General features: G+C 37.9%; 1 protein-coding gene across 1 annotated transcript in view; it reads left to right on the top strand.

Moving 5' to 3' along the window:
- Positions 1-2619: 2619 nt before the first annotated feature.
- Positions 2620-23625, top strand: part of LOC105279644 (fasciclin-3) — a 276241-nt gene continuing 255235 nt past the window's right edge. Inside the window, exon 1 of the mRNA XM_026972059.1 lies at positions 2620-3653. Coding sequence (XP_026827860.1) covers positions 3563-3653 — 91 coding nt within the window. The 5' untranslated portion in view covers positions 2620-3562. The remainder of the gene's footprint in view (positions 3654-23625) is intronic.

Raw genomic sequence — 23625 nt, 5'->3', positions numbered from 1 at the left:
TCAGGCTATATCATACATCATCGCGATTATCTTAGAACCTTGCGATACGTCATACCGAGCGATATATATCGCATGTCACACTTGGATGCTTACGCGAAAGATACATAACGTACTAGATTCTGGTGTCCGCAAGATGCTGCAGATAAGCGTAGGTAACGTCACGCATGTGTGTGCGTGCGTGTGTGTAAGTGTGTACGTGTCCGCTAAAGATTAGATCGGCTGCTAAGTAAGTCCGCTTGACGGGCTAGTCGGACGAGATTGTCATCCGAGCGATTTGCAAATGCAATTTCAAGCTGCCGCTTTAATTTTAATTCGTCGCGACAAGACGCGCGAGAAGCTCCGTGCCTAACTTAACATACTTGTGCAACTTTAGTGTCAATTCTGTGAATTTTTGGGCGCAGCGATATCGCGACAAATGCAATGTCATATACAGGGTGTCCCGGGTTTTAACCGACAAACTGCGGGAGCATATTCTACTAGTGGAAATAAGAAAAAATTCTTATATCGAGTTTGCTTAGAAATGCTTTATTACAAAGTTATAAACCAATATTCAAAAGAAATATCAGATAAGTAACAACGGATTTTTTCACAAAAATAAAAATTATCTACGCAATGATTTAGTGACGCATTTCAAAATGTTGTCCTTGCACATCGATACAAGCTAGACATCGACGTAGTACAGAATTTGTTACGGTACGACATTCCTGAAAATTTTGTTGCATCTCAGTAACTGAATTAGTAATTCGTTGCTTTAAATCTATCTGGTACTCTTCTGTTAGAAAATCTACGTTGATACTCTCGTACGGCAGCTCGTGCATTTCCGTCACAGAATCCGTACACGAAATGAATATCAGTGTATTCCTCATTTGAAAACACTTTTGGCATTCTGATAGTAATTGCTAGTTGACACGACGATTGAAATCTAACGGCTACTGTTGTGAAAGTAACAATCATACTGAATCGTTTCAACATAGTGAACATGAATACATGTAAATACACGTAACATAAACATCTTCGACCTTCCAAATTCTACACTATGTTTCGTTGTTACTTATCTGATATTTCTTTTCAATATTGGTTTATAACTCTGTAATAAAGCATTTCTAAGCAAACTCGATATAAGAATTTTTTCTTATTTCCACTAGTAGAATATGCTCCCGCAGTTTGTCGGTTAAAACCCGGGACACCCTGTATATCATATATGGAGCAAGTCATATATAGTCACGCGAAAATACGGTAAATTTACTCACCGATCGGTGGTGCAGCATCCTCCTCCTGGTTCTCCTGGTTCGACCGCGTCTCATTCTTCCAGACACTCACTCGCGCGGATACGAATCGATCGAAAGAACGTCACGGTACATTAATTACGGTCCTGCGCTCTAATTAACGCGATACAACGATCCATCACTTCGCGCGGCACTCCCGGCATTCATACAGCACGTGCACTGCACTTTGCGAAAGTGTAACCGGTTCTATTGTAAACGACACTGCAACGAAATCGCGCAAACACGAGGAAATCGTGTCGCTTCGCACGGCACTCGCGACTTCGGTTAGGCACACGACGCCATTTCACATTCGAGTATACTCGCGAAGTATACAGCGGCAACTTCATACCGGTGCAGTTTTATGAGAACGAATTGTTCGCGAAATTTCACGACTATCGTTGGCGAATCTCTCGTGATTTTGCCGTTATTTTGAGTAACCCAACGTTTTGTTTGTTGTTTCTTTATTTGATTCGGCACTTCCAACGTAACTAAACTCGCGGGATTTCATTCCGAGGTAAAAATAGCGCCGAGATTTTTAAGGCAAGATCGAACGCGATGCGAAGCGACACGAACTGATTTGCTTACTGAAAGACCACGTTAGTCAAAACAGAAAACAAACGCTCTGTTTGTGTACTGATCAGGCGTGCAAACAGCGTATTATGTATTAAATTCTGATATCTATATATAAAATATGTATATACATATAATAAAATCCGATTGTCATTAATTATCTTAGCGTATATACATTGATCATTACTTATTTATATAGTATGCCAAACTTTTTTCAAAATTACATTTAAATTGAGATTATATTCAAACTATTAGATAGAGGCATATTAGACATATTTATGAGATAATAATAATTTTAATCAATCTATTTTAATGCAATATTTTAACAGTTAGTATTCTTAGCAATAAATTTTATATTTAGATTGCCTTTTTATTCGCCGATGTATAATGAAAACGCAATATACAGATCGCGTTACATATTAACTAATGTACGTTTGTTACTAATGTATTTGCAATTGTTTAATTGCTTAATAAGTTAACTCTATTATCATGATCACGGTAATAAGTACATTAAAACTCGGAATAATAATCTGTTTTGTTTTCTTATCCTATAAAGAACAATGCAATACATAATAAAATTTGCTATTTAATTTTATTTTGATATTTGATTGATCACCGCGATAGACATCTCTGTTTTACAATACTTCCCTCCCGATTCACGTAGTGAGTCATTTGAACCTGAGTTCGCGGTGCTTCGCGACTCGCGTAGTCGCGTATCGGGTTGAGATAGTACCGTGATCGCTCTGCGTATTTTTCGTATTCGATTGTTACCGAAAAGCAAATTTCGCGGATAAACGACAATCAAAAGTGCCAAATCTAACGACGACTATCGCCGCGGAGTGTTAATTGACGCGTGATTACTTCTTAATGTTTCATTAATGGACGGATATGTGCAGTCGCTTCGTTCGTTAAGTCGCGACAGCCATTAGCCTCGTTGAAGTCGTCGATGTATCAAGCGATACGTCGTGTTTATTTAATCACGTCGCGAGTATTACTCGGGTATCAGAAATGTCGATCGAATTTGGGATACTAATGGCATAATCAGTAATGATCAGTCGTGTGTTGACTCTTGGCGTCGTCGGGTGGACGACGGTTGACGTACCGGCAAAGTGAATTTGTCGCCATGACAGATTCGAATATACGGAAACGCGTGATTTTCGAAGAGACATTGAAGTCGGCGGAGGCGATAGCACGCGCTCATGGAGGAGGCACGGAGTCGCGTGCACGGCTGCATTGACGGATTCAAGGATGATTCTCGTCGCGCGCGCTTCGAATGCAACCGTAGACGCGGAGTGTCGGAGCTGTGCGTGTGTGTCGTACGAGTGTGCGCCGCGTAGGTAAGGTTATGAACGAAAGTAGGTACGTACGGTGTATCGCGCGCGTTGTGAGAGAAGGGAGATCGCGGCGCGTTCGGGCGATCTCGGCTGGTCGCCGATCTCTCACGAAGCGCTCCGAAAGTAAAGCGCGCGGCAGACGGTCTTCGCGCGCCGAGCTCTCCGGTCGCTCTCGGTTACGACTCTCTTGGTGTGCGAGTCCACGGTACGCGACAACTTCGAAATTCGGATCGACGTTTTAATTAACGAATTGACGTGCGTTCTCGCGATACCGATTTGCAACGCGCTCACAACAGCCGCGCATCCGAGTTTTGTGTACACTCGCGGTCGCGATACGCCCGCGTGTTCACGACTGGAAAATTTAGTTGCCGACACACAGTGGTTCTTTTTGTGATGTGCACGGAAGCTACCAACGGCCGCAAGATGACGATGACCATCACCTGGGCCTGTGTCCTCGCCGTGCTGTGCTCGATGACTGTTAAAGGTGCGCGCAATATACAATTACATAATCGCGCGCATGGTGAAATCCCGTTATAACGAATAGTTGGATTGCGTCATCGATCGATGATTGCTATCGGTAATGCGTCTGATGTATCTGATACACGACGACACCGCAACACGGTAAATTCCATTCGATGGGATTCGTTGTAATTTAAGATTTCATCATGCATATCCGCTATACATTTTTCGATGCGCGTTCGAACGCGCTTCGAATGGCGCGTCAATGAAACGTATCAAAACAATTATTGTTTATATATCGCGCCATAAATCGTCGCGTGAAAATAGTGATCCAACATAGGATTCAGGAACCAATAAACCATGGATCTCTGATTGATCTTTGATGGATTTTTTGTGACTTTTGCCTCGCGAAAAGCAAACGCATTTAGGCAAACGAGTGATTCACCCGTAACTTTTCCCTTCTCGTCGCGAGCCACGTTTCGTATTGCGTTTCGCACCGCGAAAGAGAGTCGCGGGAAAGGGAAACTCGTGGGAAAACTCCGCGTGCTTTGAGATTGCTCCGAGGAAAAAAAAGGCGAGGAAGGCTGGTGTGTGCAACGCTGGTACCTCTGTGCCGTGTACGTTCTGTGCGGGACGCGTAACGGACGCGTCGATGCATGTATAACGAAATGAATGTAAACGCTGGCGGGAAATACGAGTGTTCTCTATATCGTTGCTAGCTAGATCGTCCACCTTGTGGCGAACGCGTCACACGCAATGGCAGGAGCAGGGCTGACATTTGATCATTTTTTTAAAATGCGTTTGATTTCGCGGCGCGGACCATGATCCGACGCAAACACGACATCGACAAAATATCCCGCGGATAATTAATGCGGAAACGATGAGGAATGTAACATGCACGGAAATTGACGGTCCTTTTATTAGTGTGATATCAATATTACACGTACGAAATTTGCCGGACAATTCGCGTAACGCGATGCAGATATAACGCACGAAAATTGGCCAAACACGATATGATTATAATGGGTAGGAAATTTCGCGCGATTTAAATATAATGCACAAGACTCAGACAGATGATTTATTGCGCGATACATGTGTAATATGTACAGAGTTTAAGCGGAAATACGATTTCAAACACAGTCTGGAAGGAGATTAATAGCGCGAAAATGCGGATATCATAAATGCAAAGTAAACACAGAAATTTGGAGGTATATTACGATACTTCCGTGAAGTTTAAGGGACGGTATATAACGGTACGCGTGATACATTATAATTTAAAATTGTAAGATGATTAATATTTTATTAATAGTGTTGTAATGCATGATATAGCGCATGTGAAAAAATATATAACCTCGATATGTGTTATGCACGTATTGAAACAGGATAGTTTCTTGTGGCAACATAATAGATTAGAATTAATCGATGCAACTAGATAAGGAAATGTAGTAGGGACCGCAATGTAGTGTATGTGTACACTTAAATATTCTATAACACAGATGTGTGTATTCCATAATGCATATGTGTTCGAAATAACACGATGATGATACATGTAAATGTACATATTTAAAATATATATATTTTCATATTATTAGAATATTTATCATAACAAAATAAGCATAAATGTTTCATACTTACTTATTTTAGTTTTACTTGTATTGCTAGCACATTATTAACTTGGTTTTAAAATTATATTAACAGAATTGTACCAATAAGTTACTTCATTTTGGTGTGTAAATATAACTTGTTGCTGTTTGCTGTAAATCGATTTTCCGTAGAAACTTTATTATGAAACTTACTTTGAAGGGCTTCAGCTTTCCAGTTTTCCATTCATACATTAAGTGACTTCAATAATTAATAGATTTTATCACGATGTTAAATATATATTCATTCCGTAGAGCATATTTTGTGGATAAACATGTAAATTATCAAATTTTGAATTTGAACTAATAATTGTTGCACAGTTGGTATTGTACAACATTTGTTTTCGAAAACTTTGAGACAATTAATTATTCACTCTCTGATGTGGCAACAACATAATCCTATATTGAATAAAATAGTTTAAATGAATAGCATAAAAACTATTAAAATAAAGGAATTTATTCAGAATGTGCATTTGAATAAACATTTTGTAAACTTTAATTTTGCATTTATTTACTATATTACAAAATTCAATATTATAATAAACTAATAATTAATAAATTTAAAAAATTTGTGGAAGCAACACAATGATAGTGTAGTACAATGGAATAAAACATATTTATTGATTTATTGATTGTATCCGTAAGATTTTCAATACTGGCACGGAGTTACATATTTTTGTTTGATTAAAAATTTATAAAATTTATATCATTTATAAAATTTGTATTTGTATGCAATTTGGTGATTTTATACTTTATGATTTATTGTTTAACGATTCATGTTTTGAGGAATTATCGTATATTAAATCATCAGGAGTTAAATAAATACAATAATAAATTGTTTATTTACATCGGATATTGAAAATAATGTATTGAATTTGAAATAATTATGATTGTTTGCTTTGTGAAAATATAATTGATTATTATATAATTGATTATTAATAACAAATTATATTCTCTGAGTAGCCGAATTATTATTATATATCATTCATGTATTTCAATTTATTCAAAAAGAGAAATTTTAATGTTTCAATTAGTTATCGATTTTTATTAACAAGAAAATTAAATATTTCGCAAAATTCTATGTTATTTTTTGCATCTGAAGTGCGATATTATAGTTTATAGTTTTAAACATAGCCTTAAACACTTAGTCAAATACTTTTATGTTAAATTATTTCCCATTAATTGATGTGAATATTGGCAAATGGAGTTGATAGCCGATCGTCCGCAGGGGACTGTTGAAGAATTAATGCCGCAATATAATTGAAGAAAAATTTCTCGTTATTCACGAATAACTTGTCGCAAGTCATTAAGATTTTAAAACAGAACATTGATTATTTTCCAATTATCATTACGGTCTTATTTAAGGCGACCACGTCGAAATGCATCACATTATTTCTCGCAATACAGGATTAATTCTTAATGAGATAATTATTCTTTCTTTCGTTGGCTTCTTTTGTCTATTGGATTATATAATTTCTCGTGTTATATTTAACGAATTTAACGTGACAAATGCATGATTGTCATAAAATGCTGTATCAAAAAAAAAGTATAAGCAAATCTGATACGATATAAGTAAATTTAACTGGAGCAACAACTGATACTAACATAGTTATCTTATTTACTGCTGCAAGGCATGCATGCAAACAAATTGACGTATATAGAAACACAGATTTGATATGAAATATGAGATTTATTGCCATACATTTAATGTTTAGCTTAAATCTATTATTGTTTAAACAATAATCTGTACAAAATACATCTATTATTGTTTAAACAACAATCTGTACAAGAGTACATATAAATATGAGCAATTCATCGTTTCTCATTAATGTTTTAACATTACAAGGAGAAGCTTTCCGTTTATATCAATATTGTATCACAGCAATAAATTAATCTGCGCACGTCATTTTATTCCACTGATCTAGCGATACAAATATTATCGAAAAAGAGCACAACACGATACTTTATAAAAAATTGGTTAATAGAATTTTTGAACAGATAAAGTCGTTGAAAACTTAAATTCTAAATATTATCGCCAACTGTCCATCCTCGGATAAATGTGTCGCGATGATCGATACTCGCAACATGTATTTCAGAACAAGTGATGTGGTGCAAAAATGCGACGTACGACGACATCAACATCGCGTGCATGCCATCATGCCAAAATGATCTGAAACGTGCCTCGGAAACGGGGAAAGTTTAAGGTCATGTTTGCACAAAACTTGCCTTTCCCTTAATACCACTCCGATTGAACTCGCGCTCACCTTGAGCCGTGAGGAAAGGTCGATGTAAAACTGACGCAATTGCGAATGCTGGGCGTGGGACGTCACTGTACTTGTAGCGGGATGCAAGGTGCATTCCAAGCGAATTCTTCGGTGCACATTGCATTTCTGAGATATCGTAACGAGGGGACCTTCTTATCTTGCATGCGGTCAAATTCGTCACACCGAGGCCGACGTAATTTTATAAGCGCACTTGTTGCAAGTGACGTCATGTTCTCAATGACGAATTATTATGATTCCACTTACGGTGATTATGCATGTCGTAACCTAATTCTGAAGACGGAATGAGTCAGCCGATCGATGAACGCCAGTCGTTGGCACGCTTTGGCTTTGAGTGCGAGTATACATGCATTCACGAAGGACTTTGCTGACAGCACGCAGAATGACCCAATAAGGATGAAAACTCAATTAATTTGTCATCACATTAATTAATAATATGATACTCCATAGAGAAAATTCTACTGCGTAAGAAATTCTGACTGTCAAAATTTCAGCTGACACGTAATGATACCATTATAGTTTACGATACAAATTTTAAGTATTTTACTATTTTAGTAAGTAATAATATTTAATGATATAAAATATATCATCTGGTGTAACAGTTTCTAGAATCTATCTTTAAAATAATTGTGAAAGTTCTAAAACATTATGAAAAATAAGAAGCTGTAAAATTCTTCATGGATAAATTTTATTGTTAGTAAAGTGTAGAAAAGAAATCTTTTTAGATTACAAATTTTATAATTATTACAAAAAAGTGAAAGCCGATTGTTTTTGCATTATTTTCAGTGATACTGAACTAATCAATGTAGTTAATATACTATTAGATCCAGATAATTAAATTGTGATTTTATTTATGTTCGAAATGTAATAAATGGAAAACGAGAATTCAATTTTTCATTAAATTATTGAGATGAGATATTATCAGCATTCTCTTATTAGTTATGTGTCTTTAAAAGCAAGGACAATGAAACGAATATAATTAGGATGTTGAATGGGAATATCCAATAATGTGAATATATTTTCTTTATTTCTTTAGTTTAATATTTATAAATTTGTTATTTACTGTTATTCCTAAACGTTGTTGTTTTATTGATATCTGCTGAGGAGAAGTTTCATCTTTAGCTTTGTAGATCAATACAAAGTATTAATGGTTGCAAAGAGCTTGCAAAACATAGTTTTGAAACTCAGCACCCTTCGGAAATTATTATATCGAGACGTGTCTTGTATATTTTTGTGAGGTACTATCGACCACCGCAAAAACCGTAAAAATATAATGAAAAGGAAGGGAAATTTTTGAAAACCAGTAAAAAATACTCTTTCGGTCGGGGGAAAATGTTTATCTACAAACAGCGTAATAGTGGAAAGGGACTGGGAAGAAGAGCGAATGAGATATTGGAGGAAGAGAGAACGAGAGGAAGAGGAAAAGAGGCAGGAGGGAAAGCGCAGGATTGATACAGGGATGATACTGTTCGGAGCGAGGAGGAAGTCGATGACTGAGGGTTTAAATTCGATACCTGATACGCGCGCGGTTGTTGGCAAAACTGTACCTCTGGGTGGATAAACACGAAAGAACCGATGGTTGCTTGGATCTGCCGAGTGAGTGTATCTGAAAATTTTCTGTCTCCGCTCGTATGTACGATTGTGGCTGAATGCGGTCGAGTTCCGAGTTTGCTTTGTAAATCGAACCGCCACGAAGTTGCGAGGTAGTAGTCGTTTTCAGATTTTGCAGAAAATGCATTTCTACTCTTTGAGGATTTTCCGCCGGATAAAATACGTGCGCGGCTCTTTCGCAAACTCTGAAACGCGAGATATGTGCTGTTAAGTAATCTTATCAGATATTATCCGGATTCGGAGGGGAGAAGTCGAGTAAGTTATCGCACTACTCGTACGTAGCGTGCACTTATCAAAACAAAACCAGCTTATATTATATATTAGCAATCGTACATTTAGCATCTATACAGGATTACTTCATGTGCAGTACATCAGCTGAATAAACTAGAAATGTTACTTTAACGTAACTTTAATGTGCACTAATTGTTCATGTTTCGATCGATGTCCTTGTTAGAAGAATAAATTCCTATTATCTCAATAATATTGCTATCACTTTTCCGTATAATCACGAATCGCATAATGTACGTCCGGTATGCGAACTATAACATGTACATTGACAATTTTGACATTTAATGATTAAATGCACGACAGAAAATAATATATCAAGAAAAGAATCAAAAATAAAAAGAAAGAACGACAAAAAATAATATATCAAGAAAAGAATCAAAAAATAAAAAAAATAGAAAATAATATAAATTGTGCACAATAAGCATAATATAATTTAGTTACTTAAATTTCATATATTTGTTCAAGTGTCACGGGTAAAGAATGTATCATAAGAAAAGCTCGAACCCGCTGATGTCACTGTACCCTCGCTTATCTTACAATGCATGCATGGTAAAACTTAAGTGTAGAAGAATGTAGGCTACGAAACAGGGCGACACTCTAATTAGTCGAAATTTCCCAATGTAATCCGAGTACTCTGTACACAATTTAAGTATATGCTGCATAGAAAGCAAGAGAGACAAAGCTACATATATATATATTATTTAAATAAGTATGTACATTTTTTAATATTTCAATAGCACGTTATATAGAGGATATGAAATATATCCCTCTTATAATCGAGATTATTCTAAGCGCGTACATTTACAGATTTCTAGCATTCTGTGCGGATAAAACGATTCCTAGAAAGCAATATAATAGCGGTCAATGAGTAATACATGCTTTGACGCATAGTTGTGATGCATCAATGACGCATCCGGAAGTTTGATAATTATTACATTACGATCTATAATTTATCTAGTATTTCTATAAAATACCATGTTGCATTTTCGAGAGCAAAGTTTAGTTTCTCTCATAAAGAGTAATTTAGTTAAGCAAAGGTTAAAAGACAATTCTACAGATGGACGCGTTAATAACTCGCTCGCATTTGGTATGTAAACAAAGCCATAAAAGAGAACTCAGAGTGCACTCTGAGTGCAAGCATATAAAGAAGCAATCATTTGTATATGTTTTCATAACAGCTTTTTGAGCGTTTTTACATTTTTATAGCCAATTTTTTGATATCAAATTGTACTGGATGTTTACCGAGATCCTCGACAAGTTAAATTTTTAAAAAGTATTCTAATCTTTAATTTTTATAATTAATATAGTATCATACTATCTCTTCTTTGAAACTTTGAAATAGTTATTTTCATTTTTTATATGCCTGAGTATCTTCCGCATTGATATTTATATCAGCGATTCTTGATCATCTATGTTCTCGATCATGTTTTATCTTCTCGAGTCTCATTCACAGAGTACGTTAAATAATGAATGACTGCAGTCGCATCAGGCATAAACCTAAGTAGGTCAGACGTGTCGATTCGGAAGGTGAAAAGCCTTGTCACAAGGAAACTTACGTAGCAGGTGCGTTCTAAGCGTATACGTGCACGGGCGTAGACTCGCACTATACATGCTTACGTATACACATTCATGGGACTAACAGGTTCGTCTCGTGGAACAGGTTCGGTGATTATTTTTGGCGGTACCGGCGCCACTTATACTCCTCCAAATTACTCCTCACGAATCGCGCTGTCTCTTTCTCGGTTCGTAACTTCCTTTGTTTGCTCACGCGCGGCGACTCGCTTCGATATTTCCGAACGATCGACGGGTGTGAACAGTTTAAATCGAAACGGTTGTGGCGTAACTCGAATTATATCACGTCGGCACATGGCCGTTATCGAGATTTCTCTTGGGGTGGTCTATCGCAACTTGCCAAACTCTTGGTTATTTCGGGGCAAACTGAAACTGCAACTGTGACGGAACCTCTTATTCCGATAGATATCACGGCCGTAGAAGTTACGTCGTTACGCGAAGGATTCCCTCGAGACTTCACGTATTTTGTGCTTGATCACTGCTTTTACAAAAATTTGTCGATGTTTATTTGAATTAGTGAAATTTGATACGTTTTTTCTCACGCAATTTAATCTAGTCCTTTTTTGTTCTTTTGGAAATCTTAAAATTTTAAGTATATTGCACCTGCACTTTTGTTCCTAATACATGTATGGGCATTATCAGAAAGAAAATTTATTACTGATCTGCGTGAAAATCTCGTATAAATAAGACGACAGCGATTTTCAATCGTATTAATATTAAGGGGGAAATAAAAGGCGGATGAACCGGCCTGCACCAGCGAGACTGTAAAAGCGTTTATGGTCTCTGCTAATGTTCAACGCATACACATACATCACAAGCGTATAATGACATAGATATACGTAACACACATCTCTATAGTTAGAGACATTCATGCGCGCACAATTGGCGTAATATCTGTGTGTACATCTGCATGCACAGCGGATTACGTGTGCATCGATATCGCGTATTTATACCGTGACATCCGTGCAATAGCGTTTTCTCACATCGGTTCGAGCACTTGGAGAGTCACTGCAAAAACATGCACTATCGCTCGCCGCGCTATGTTCGACCACGCATAATTAATGGAATTCAGATTCACGGCGATACAGACGACGCGTGCATTTTTATCCTATTGGAGTCGAGTACTCTGCTTGTCAGTGTCCCGTGTTAGAAAAAGCGATCGGGCGTGAAATGTGACCGTAATCATCTTAGGTATTTCACTTATCCGCATTATCGTTTCCCATGGGGGTTCAAAACCGATATAAATTCCATGGATTACAAAATAAGGAGGTTTTAATATAGAAGGAATCGAGTGGCTTTATGTCAAAGAGAAAATGGACTTCTAAAGTATTTTCTACGTGAAACGGAAACGTTATCATGATATATTATGGCAGCAAGAAAATGAATTGTTTCTTCCTCTCTAGAAAGTGTCCGAACTTATACATGATTTATATAAAAGATATTTTAGGGTTATTGTCATTTTTCATAAAATAGTGATGATAATCATATTAATATAAAAGTTATGGAAGAAAGAAATAAACCGAGTCGAAAAGCGAAGCAAAACGAATTCCGACCGACCGACCGAAATGAAATGTTCGACGAGAAACTCGAGCAGCATTGCTCGCACAGCCACTGGAAATAAGTCCACAACTCATTGTCAGTTATGCGATGCGCGAGTCTTCGCTAATCAACGGACACTTGCGTAGAGCTTAATTGTACGTGGTCGAGCAGATGAAAGGATATTGACCCGGCCTAAAGAGCACATGGTCACGGAAAGGGACCTCGTAAAGAGTAACACACGCGAGCCGGCCAAACGTTCTCCCGCGCGACTTTCCCTCTACCATGATTACGCAACGGCATTCGTTGCACGCGTCAGCGCGTTGCTAGCGTATTTTTCCGCCGTGACGACGAACACTTTACGTTCTCCTTACTCGTTCTTTTTTCAGACAATTGTGACAATAGATAATTGCAATCATGTGGAACTTGAAACATTAACGTACTTTTCATATTTGATGTTTCATAATTGTATATTACATTTTATTATTTGATGTTAAGGAAAAGAAACAATTTATTATAAAAATTTTATATCTCACTAAATCCTGATACATTATCTATTAGATTATATAAATCGTAAAATGTCACAATAATCTAAACGATGTTTAATTATTTGTTTTCTTTTCATTTGAAACAAGAGAATTTTAGATGTGCAGGGAATATTAATTTCATATCTCTCGCTTTCTCTCGCCTTATGTGCATTCATAGAAACTACTGTTATCTGCCAGTTTCTCAGGTGTGAGTTAATTAAGTCGCATCTGGTACGATTGCCGCTGGTTGCTGCGGTTCGTTGGACGTATGCGGATAATAATCGGGTGTCTCGTTAGAGCACATGCTTTGCAAACAGAATTTGAGTCAATTATAGTCTTGCCGAGGTTTTTGCAATTAGGCGTCGACGGGATGTTTTCGACGCTATGGATATCATTTGGTAGCGGGCAAACTGCCAAGATCGAAAAATTGTAAAATTTACCATCTTCATTTTACGAGGGTGCCAGGTTTTGTTTTTCTTTTACGTTTTTTAAGACTACTACAATTGTAATATGAGTGTAATCATAAATCTGCAAATATAAACAATAATAATTTTACCGCATTCGTTTGTAGCATGTTTTTATCTTTACAAACAGTAATTACAATAATTAACATAAAATAAATGAGAATTTTTATCTACAAATCCAGTAACATTTAAAAAAAGGAAATATGATTTTAATGTTCAATATTAATTGCTAAAATATTAATTGTACTTTTTTCTTTTTATTTAAATATATAATTTTTGCATTGCTTAAAATAATATACTTATTTTCGTGACGTGCACAATTAAAAAACGTAGTTGCGCGTTGTTACAAGTTTAGCGCAATAATTTGTTTCCAGGTAAAAACGTTGCATGTAACGTATGTCGTTTTCACGGGTTTCTATTTTAATCTTTTCGTGTCGACGTATGTGATATTTTTTATACCGGATATAATAGATATAATAGATAGATAGGAGAAACAATGTCTTTGATTTTTCATAAAGTTTTTGGTGTTAATACTACACTTCAAATTATGTCACTGTATAGCTACAAATCAAGGAAATCATAAAATGAACAAACTACAAATGTGCGTGATATACGGAGTCTGCTCTGAATTCGGAGATATCCGTTTCATTTGGTCGATATCGAAAATATATCGCGAGATAAACATCGCCGTTATATCATCTGAATTGCAAATGCAATTTGGAAAGGTACCTCCTTTTTACGTCGTATAGGTGTTCACCGATCGAACGCGTGAACATTTCGAGCACCTCGCCAACTTACTACGCTACGCTCTTCGTATTTTAATATCGAGAATCTACTAGATTTTAAGATATCGCAGCTGTATTCTCCGATGATTTATTTTTTTGATTGCAGTACATTTTAACATAACATATTGTTTGTAAATCCTATGCGGTAAATAGTTTAGTATTATTTAATATTAATGTGTGTCTGTATATGTGAAATTTTATATATATTTATACACATAGTTTCATAATGTTAAATATATGATATATGTGTATATATTCAAAGAAATAATGCACACTAGTTTTCCAAGATTAAAAATAACTAATATCAAGTGATTTTTGTTAAATGATCTGTCTCGTAAATCTCTACTATTTTTAATCTAAATTATCCGCGCCACACACACACACACACACACACACACACGTACATCTTTTATTAAATCTGAGCTGTGAGGTAATTTTAAAATATTGTGAAACAGTTTAAGTTTTATTAGTTTGCTACTTGATACATTATTATTTTTAAATGTAGTTTTGATGAGACTTTGATAGTTTTATATACCTATTTTATACACATGTATCGAGCGAGTGCGTTTATAACGGTGGTGTCCATATGTTGCGTGTCATCATAAAGTACATAACTGTTATGGGTAGTAATAGGCTTGCTCCGAGATACGTATGCGTGTGTGTGTGTGTGTACGCTGGCCGGAGAGAAAACGAGCCTCGCCCATCTTCCCCTAATACTAGAAAATACGATTCCAGGCCGTACGGCCACTGTAAATCTCTATGATGAATCTATGCGCTTTTAGCATTTATCGTCGGAGAATTTACCTCTCCGGGAATGCGGCCAGAGCGCATTGCACCCGTAAGCGCCGTCGAGCTTCGTTAAGCGAGCAATGTGGGTTAACGGGCCGCGCTGCACTTGGACTAATAATAAGTTAATTGAAATTTAATCTCTGATAGCGGCCGCGTATAAAAGGTTCGATACTTTATGTCGATGTGCTAAAATGTCGCGTTTACCTAAAAATGGAGAGAGAGAGAGAGAGAGAGAGAGAAACTGACAATAATTTATTTTGTTTTGTATCCAGTCTCATAGCAATAAAAGCGTTGTAAAATAATCCCAAAATGACGTAACGGATTAAAGTAATATGCTGAATTAAAATATGAGCCTGCGTACGAAGATATGCATATGCAATCGATACCATGTATACAATCAAATCCGCGCACGGAAAATAAATTCAACGAATATCTTTCTTAATGAAAGTGGTAGTTTCTCTTTATTATTTAGCACTTTGTAAATCATTAATGCATAAATGGATTTGTCATAGATTAGAATTATTAGAATTACTGTGCTGTTACTAGAGTGTTAATCTATCTATCTACTAAATGGATGCAAACATGTTAAGGTAAATTTCCGTCGTGTGAATTAAGCTCTTCGATTCTAACTTCTGACCTCGCCAAAGATATTAAAGAAGATATTTCCGCGGAAATATGTCGCTGATAAATTCCAGCGCGTAATCGAACGAACTCACGAATCGTTAATTAGTGAAGATCCCTAACGACCGTTAATTGCATTGAATCGTGCGCTTTGTAGTCGCGTGATTCTCTGGCGTACTTCTCTTCGATATTCTGTGACGGGACGGACGTCCGATGAACATGAACCGAGCCCCTCGTAACATGGTTACTTGGTTACATACGTCGTCTCGTGGTATAGTACGTCACGATGACGACGAGCGTGTGCGAGCATACTGGGTGGCACCAAAACTATTACTCTTTCTTTCGAGTACGCGCCTTATCGTAAATTCAACTACGAAATTCTGCGGTTTGACTTGAAAATTTTGATCCAAGATTTGTTTTCGGATAACATCCAGATACTTGGTGCTAATTCTTAAAATTATCGTGCGATCTATGTACGCTATGCATTTTGAATTTAAATTTCACATGCTGTGTAGCGCAATTATTGGAGAATGAGAATTAATTAGCTCGACATTTATTACCTCGAACCTTTCAATCTTCAACTTTAATTGCTCAAATTTTGAACATTTATTCAAATATTGAATTAAAACTAAAATATATCTGAAGGAATAAGATGTTACTTATTCTGACACTTGAAATTTAATGTATCAACGCACACAATATAGTGCTTGAGTTTTCAATTTCGCTTATGCTTTACCCCTTGGTCGTGTAACGATCATTTTTCATTATTTAGATCATATCTATAGGCGGGAGGAAGCACTGATAATTCTGGGACACCCCGCGTATGTGCACGTGCGCGTTATATAGGCGCGGGGAAGGTACAACGACGTGCTGCGGACGTACGGATCATCGTTGGCGTTGTATGCCTCACCGCCGATGCCGATCCCCTTGGGGGGATTGGAATCGACTGGCTTTCTCGTATATCAATATCATTTTTCGGACAGAAAATCGATCGTACTGGCGGCACAGCAGTGAACCCTCGCTAGTAAATCGCGAAATACGCTCCGCATAATACGAATTCGCATATACGCCGCATGTTCGCCAGCAAATTGCTTTTACATGTATACCGACGCTAAAAATGATTTGCCTCGCGATATCCGTTTCCGTTGATATTTCGCGAAAAGAGTCAATTCGCTATGATTTCAGATAATATAATGTACATACACGCCGTATTTCATTTCGATGAACAGCATTTGTACGTAAATTGAATGTCGAATGACAGCCAATTTGTACCGTGGGCAACCCAACGATATTAATTTATCGTGTGAATATCAGTTTTTGCATTAAAATCCGAAAGAGTGTACACACATTCGAATTGTTTAAAAGCACGTAAACTGTTCGTTCGATACGCGTTATGGCCATCTCAATCAGTTGCTATAAAAATCGGTTAGGCCAACAGTGTAAAACTTACCAATGAAAAATGAAAGATGCTCGGATACAATATATTATAATAGATATGTTTAATAAAATATTAATATTTTTTTGGAAAACTAAAGTAACTGTTTTAATACCAGAATTTTCACACTATTCTGTATATATATTTTCTGACAGTAAATAGTTAAACTAATAATTCTGTCTTAAAAAACGTATTTTGTAAAAGTAATATTCATAAAGTAATATTCACAAAGAACCTTTTATTATCGTTTTATGTCATTATGTGCATTATTTCTATTTTTATTTTTTAATGCATCATAGTACAGAAATTATATGTTTTTAAATACCCGCCTTAGAAAGAAATAATTTAAAATTTTTCTCTTTTATTCGAGCGGAAAGGAATTTGTTTGTAGGTACACATACACACGTCAATATTGCCGGTTGTTTCACGTTCCGAAATGCCGTTAAGTTACGATGATCAAACCCCCTCGGAGTACACACAAGCGTGTGCAAACGCGAGGCGAATGTGGTGCAATTAAAGTTCGCGGAGTAGCTAGCCGAAGCTCGTTCGTTGTCGAATCGAAGCTTTTTCGTTTGGCGATTCAAGCGTCGATTTGCTCGCGCCAGTTCCATTCGATAAATTAACGGCGGCTGGCAGCGCCGTTACGTCGTTAAACTACGCTCCGCTACTTCGGATAAGTTCTGGCCGAGAAGAAAAATGCAAGCCGAGGGTGAGAGAAAGAGATACAGAGGAAGAGAAAGAAAGAGAGAGAGAGAGAGAGTGCAGCGCACGAAGAGAACGAACGAGAGAGAAAAACACAATGCATTGTCGTTACAGCGTCCGTTGCAGCGCGCAAGGTGCATCTTGTCGTGCGCGCCACGCGGTGAAGAAAGTCGTGACTTGGCTGTTTCTGATACTTCCTCGTTTGTCGTCGTCGAGACGAGAGTGGGACGTAGCCGGATTAAAATCCACCGTCTATCTTTTCATCGGATATAATTGCCCCTTATTCTCGGGATTGATTGATCGAACGTTCCTTTATCCGACGACTTACGAAAGGATACGAAATGGAACGTTGCTCTCCGCTCGCATCCAAACTGAGAACATTTACATCGTTATTTCAATGATGCTTAATCCGTCGGAATTCAGCATTTCAAGGCTGCTGCTTGGTCATAGGTTCAGCTAAGTTAGTCGAATCCAGGCAAAGACGAATCCGTTATACGAAAAGGGACTGAGACAGGTAACAACGGCGTAGGAGTCGATTCACTCCACCGCACAGTGGGCCAGAAAGCATGCAAAAGCGGACAAAATTCAAGATTTCTTTAGACTTTTCTGAAATTCGAGGTACTTGAGGTTTTGAGGTTGCTGATAACGAATCTGACATGGAAAATTCAATATTCAAATTAGTGGATCCAATATGGCGGTCAATATCTATTAATTTTGATCGGATTTGTATGGAACTTGATATTTAATGGTTTTCAAGGTTGCTGATAACGAATCTGACATCAAAAATTCCTACTCCCTACTCGGAGCGTACAAGCGTCGCGAAAGACAGTGCCGGCACGGTAGAGCGGCCTATCAGCAGATGGGGCACCGTTGCGTAGGACAAAATATTTTCTATTTGTTACATTTAGAACAATGAGAAATAAACTAGTGAGATAAATTGTCGAACTTAAAACTTTGGTGTCTATCCGTCAAACTAGCTTTATATCGTGAAAAAATGCATTCTATATATTAATATATATATTAACATTAATAAATATATTACTATTAATAAATATTCGCTATCACGTGAATTAATACACCTTATTGTACGTATCTAGTCGCGTAATCGTAGCAAATCTGGGCGATTTAAAACTCATGTACACATAGCAAATTACAGTATTCGCAAAATATCGCCGAATAAGTTTAAAGTAGACATTATAATGAAGATCCTGACACCTTCAATTTTTTATTAGAAAGTGGAGTCTCGGGGAGCAGGAAAACAATAACCTGTACAAAAGCGAAATGAATAAAATTGATTTCACAAGAAGTCATGATACTCAAATCAGGTTAACGTCCACAGATCTTTACTAGCTTTTTCAAATTCAAATACCCGTAATACTGATATTACATAAAAGAAAAACCTTTAAAAGTGATAAGCTAAATTTTTCATATGAGAAAAAGAAATTATAAATACGTTAGGAAACAAATAACATTTTTCTTGTTCATGATGCCCCTATATGAACAAATATTGAATAACCTGTAAAAACATTTCGCTATGGCCACTTCAACTACTCTATTTTAAGATATCGTGATAATTGAGTAAAAATTTGAGTGTTGGTTTTTTGCCACTTTTGTGAGTTTTCTGGCCCGCTGTGCACCGTGTGTTCTTCGTCTTCTAGGCATTGTATTCACATTCGAGCATCTTATTTGGAATACTTTACGTGAAATATCATATTTTATGCAGCAATACAACCGGAAGAGAAGATATAGATGTAACGAAAAATATTTTGGATACAGATGTCTTTATTAACACTCTTTTTATCAGATTTAGAAAAGTATTACATAATTTATATCGGAAAGGATATAAACGTTCCATAAATGTATCCTGCGTTGCATCAAGAATATCAGGATAGATTTTATTTGAGTTCTAGAATATTGATCTCTACTGTCTCTTTTGTAGAATGTTTCTAGATTGGATTGAAATATTTCACATAACATGTAAGATTGAAGCATTTCATGTACAATATGAGTCACGAAATGTAAGCAACATGAAGAGAATTCTTCAGAAATACATTCCGAAATATGCACTGCATATAACTCTCTCGACAGACGAGTCGACAACTAGTGGTAGTTACCAGATGCACGTTCCAGGAGTGAAACTTCGAACACTACGCGCATTCCATCACGAAGTAGTTTCCCATTACTACTTATCTGAGAGAGGCGGATGATGATAAAGTCGAATTACCAATCAAGAGAACGGAATGCAGATTCAAAGTGCGATAATGGCATTAATCACAGAGCCAGACTAAAGATCCCATACATCTAGATTGCTCTTTCCTGCTTTAGCACGCTATATTTAAGCGCAAGATTTACATTTACACGTGAAATAATTCAAAAATTAGTTATTCGAGAGTGAATCTGATTTCAGCGACTTTCTCGGTGGAATGTCATTAAAAATTCGTGCCCTGTCACTCTCGAGAATTCAAGATATTCTTCGAGTATCCTCCGCGCATGGATGCAATTTCCACATCTTGCATAAAAAGGAGCTCTCGGCCGAAGCTTCGTTCGCTCGTCTTGGGACACGAGCCAGCGGGATCGCTGCGGAATCCAGGCAAAGACGAATCCGTTGTACGAAAACGGACAGAGGCAGGTAACAACGGCGTAGGCGTCGATTCACTCCACCATGTGTCCTTCGTCTTCTAGGTATCCTTTCTTCCTCGGACGTTAATAAAGTCTTCTGTCTCCACCTCCGTCGAAGAATTTCCATCCTCCGGGCTATTCTTCTTCGATTCACCAGGGCTTCTCTTCAACCGATGCGTTCTTTCTTTATCGCTCTCCCTATCTCCCTCTCTTAGGTGCCCGCTTATTCACTCACGTATCTGCTTCTCTCTCTCTCTCTCTCTCTCTCTCTCTTGGCCATCCATTGCGATCGTAGATCTACACGGTGGCGTAGACGGCGTGCTCTGATCGTAATTACCCCGTCACTAGTGCACTCCCGGAGCTTCTTTCTCTCCGTTGCCGACCTGACACTTTCACACCGAGCTTCGCGTCGTGCAACGCGGACGACTGCACGTGGCTGGCTGCACGTTAATACCGGAGCGTTTCTAAAAGGGATTCGCGGTCAATGGATATTTATTATCAATTTAGCTATCGGTGATCTCTCAATGTACGCGGGTCGCGGAGATCTTGCGTTCTTTTTCCGTAGCGTAGATCTCGTGAACCAAACTAAGAAGAATAGCGACCATTCCGCTGCCGCGGTGTCAAAGGCTTTCGAGTTGCGCGCAATTGAAAGTTAGAGGGTTTATCGCTGGTTCTATAGAATCTCAATGGCGCGAATAAATAAGGAAAATTTGTTCTTCGGTTAATTTCATGGGTAGATTTTATTTAGCAGGGCCGAAAGCAATATGGCTACAACGATTTATCTTGCCATGCGGAATCGCAATATCAGGTAACGTAAACTGGGTTACTCTGGCGCAGTCTGATGTAATCTAGGTTACTTCACCTAGCTGTGGTTTATTCAGTCTCAAGCTCAGTATCCAATAAATAGCGTTCTCAAATAGAGACCAATCGTCTTGCTCACTCAACTTGCTTGACAGTGCAACTGCCGTGCGATATCATTGAACTATAACATTTCGAACGTATTGAGATCGTACTGTCAAATAGACTGTATCGAGAAACGATTTTCGATGTAACGTCAAAATTGTCATGGTCGCTTGGGGCAAACATTCCAGACCGGCGTGTAGGTGCCGCAGATCCGACCGCCAATTGTTTCATACGCGGTTCTTCCTTTTCGGACGTTCTTTCCTGCATATACCTTTCGCACTAATAATCAGGGAGAAAGCATTCTTCCCCCTCGACTCTTTAGAACCACCTTCAGAATGGCGTCTCCAGAGCATTGCTATTTGCCCTGGGCTGACCCTAACGAGAAACGGACCCTCACGAGAACCCAAGAAAACGGAAAGAAAGAACAAAGCGCGAGAGTAGGACGGTGGGGGGGTTCTTTTACTCCCGGTCGTTATACTTCCTAGAACGTCCGTGCCAAGGCACCAACAAGGAAAGCCGGTCGAAGGGTTCAAGGCTGCTCGTAGGGTTCAACGATCTGCGTTGAGGGAGGTGTTCTGTTCGGGAGCGAGAGCCTGAAAGAGTATTGGCTATTTACGAGGATCTGTTATGGTCGCTTATGAAGTAACGTATCATTATCTACGTTTTGCCTCGTCACTTTATCGTATTGTAGGTACGCATGAATGCTACGTCATCGAAATAAAAAAACCCGTCGTATCTGCTGTCCCAAATGTCAATGACTTCTAATTCGAAATCTCTTGAAATATCAATGAAAGCCTACTTAATATTCACCAATCTCGAATTCAGAGTGAAACAAATGGCTTTTGAATTAACATCTTAAAACTTGATACGTAATAATGACGTAATGAAAAATCGAGAATATTTTGTAGTACATTTTTATAACGTTAATTGCGTTAATATTTTATAACACTTAATGGCTTAAATTGCAAAGTTAAAGCCAGTTTGTATGATCTGTTTACATACAAACAAAAAGGGAAATTGTTTGAATTGATATTCGATTTTTATTTGCAAATCAAGCAGATAAAGATACATCGTTCTGTGATGTTTACTTTATTCGTTGCGTTACATGGAAACGCAATATCACTTTCCACGTAACGATTCCATTACGAATACGTGCAACAGACGCGCGTTAATCGTATATTACCAATAAAAATTTTATTCTGCGACGTTTGAAAGATTTATCACGACCAACATCCCTGTCGCGTGCAATTTGCCTCTCAACGGATGCGTGAGTGCGTAGTGTAAAAAGTCTGCTCGTTACGCGCCGGATGTAGCGCGACAGTTGGCGTCGGCGGTGGCGAGTGTGAATTCCGAGAGTGCCGATTCGCAATACGACAGAATTCCAAAGGACGGACGTACCTCTCGTCTCGAGATATCGCAACGTGGTGTTCACAGTCCAAGCTCCTTCGATTCGTTTACGCGTCGCATCGTTCGGTTGGTGCGTTTACGTGAATCGGTCCCAAGTTGAAGGAGGACCGCGCGAGAAACAGAGAACGACGGAAGGAAAGAAGCGGAGAAGGGTAAAGCGGTCGGCCAAGCAAGACCGGTCGAACAGGTTTCTCGGGTCGAGTAGGCGAAAGCCTCTACTCCGTTAGCCTCTTTCTTTGCGCACGGCTTTGCGCTGCCTGTACTCTCGAGAGTACCCGGGACACCTCCATCGCTTTGTAGCAGCAAACGCGCTCTGGGAATTCACTAAGGTGCAACGCGGAACGGCGCTATCGTGCATATACGACAATAGGCTTTTTTTGCTGTCTTTAAATCTTCGCTGTAAGACGATTAGCGAGCATGCAGAAGGTCCCTTAAATGGCGCTCAGAACGATTTAACGCTCAAGAGGTTCCTTACACATCGCGCGGAACGATTTAACGCTCTTTTGAGAGTAGCGCGATAATTTGCGATTTAGCAGACCATGCTGATAATTTAGTAAGTGTAATATTCTTAATTCCTGGCTGCTTTTCTGGCCGTTAATTAGCTAATAATGTTTTTTGCTTTTTTAAGAAATTCGTGAATTGATTTCGATGATGAAGATTATGTTAGTTTCCAAAGATGTCATCCTGTTATAAAAATATGTCTATAAGAGTTGATGATGTAACACAAAAAGGATATCTTAGATCACAACAAAAATATGGTGACCTTTTCTAACTTAATATTTTCTCATCTAATAGCTATATTGGAAATTGAAAATT

This window comes from Ooceraea biroi, chromosome 8 (genome assembly GCF_003672135.1).
Source record: "Ooceraea biroi isolate clonal line C1 chromosome 8, Obir_v5.4, whole genome shotgun sequence".
Taxonomy (NCBI): domain Eukaryota; kingdom Metazoa; phylum Arthropoda; class Insecta; order Hymenoptera; family Formicidae; genus Ooceraea; species Ooceraea biroi.
Note: the sequence above shows the minus strand (reverse complement) of the source record. Positions and strands in the feature narration are given on the sequence as shown.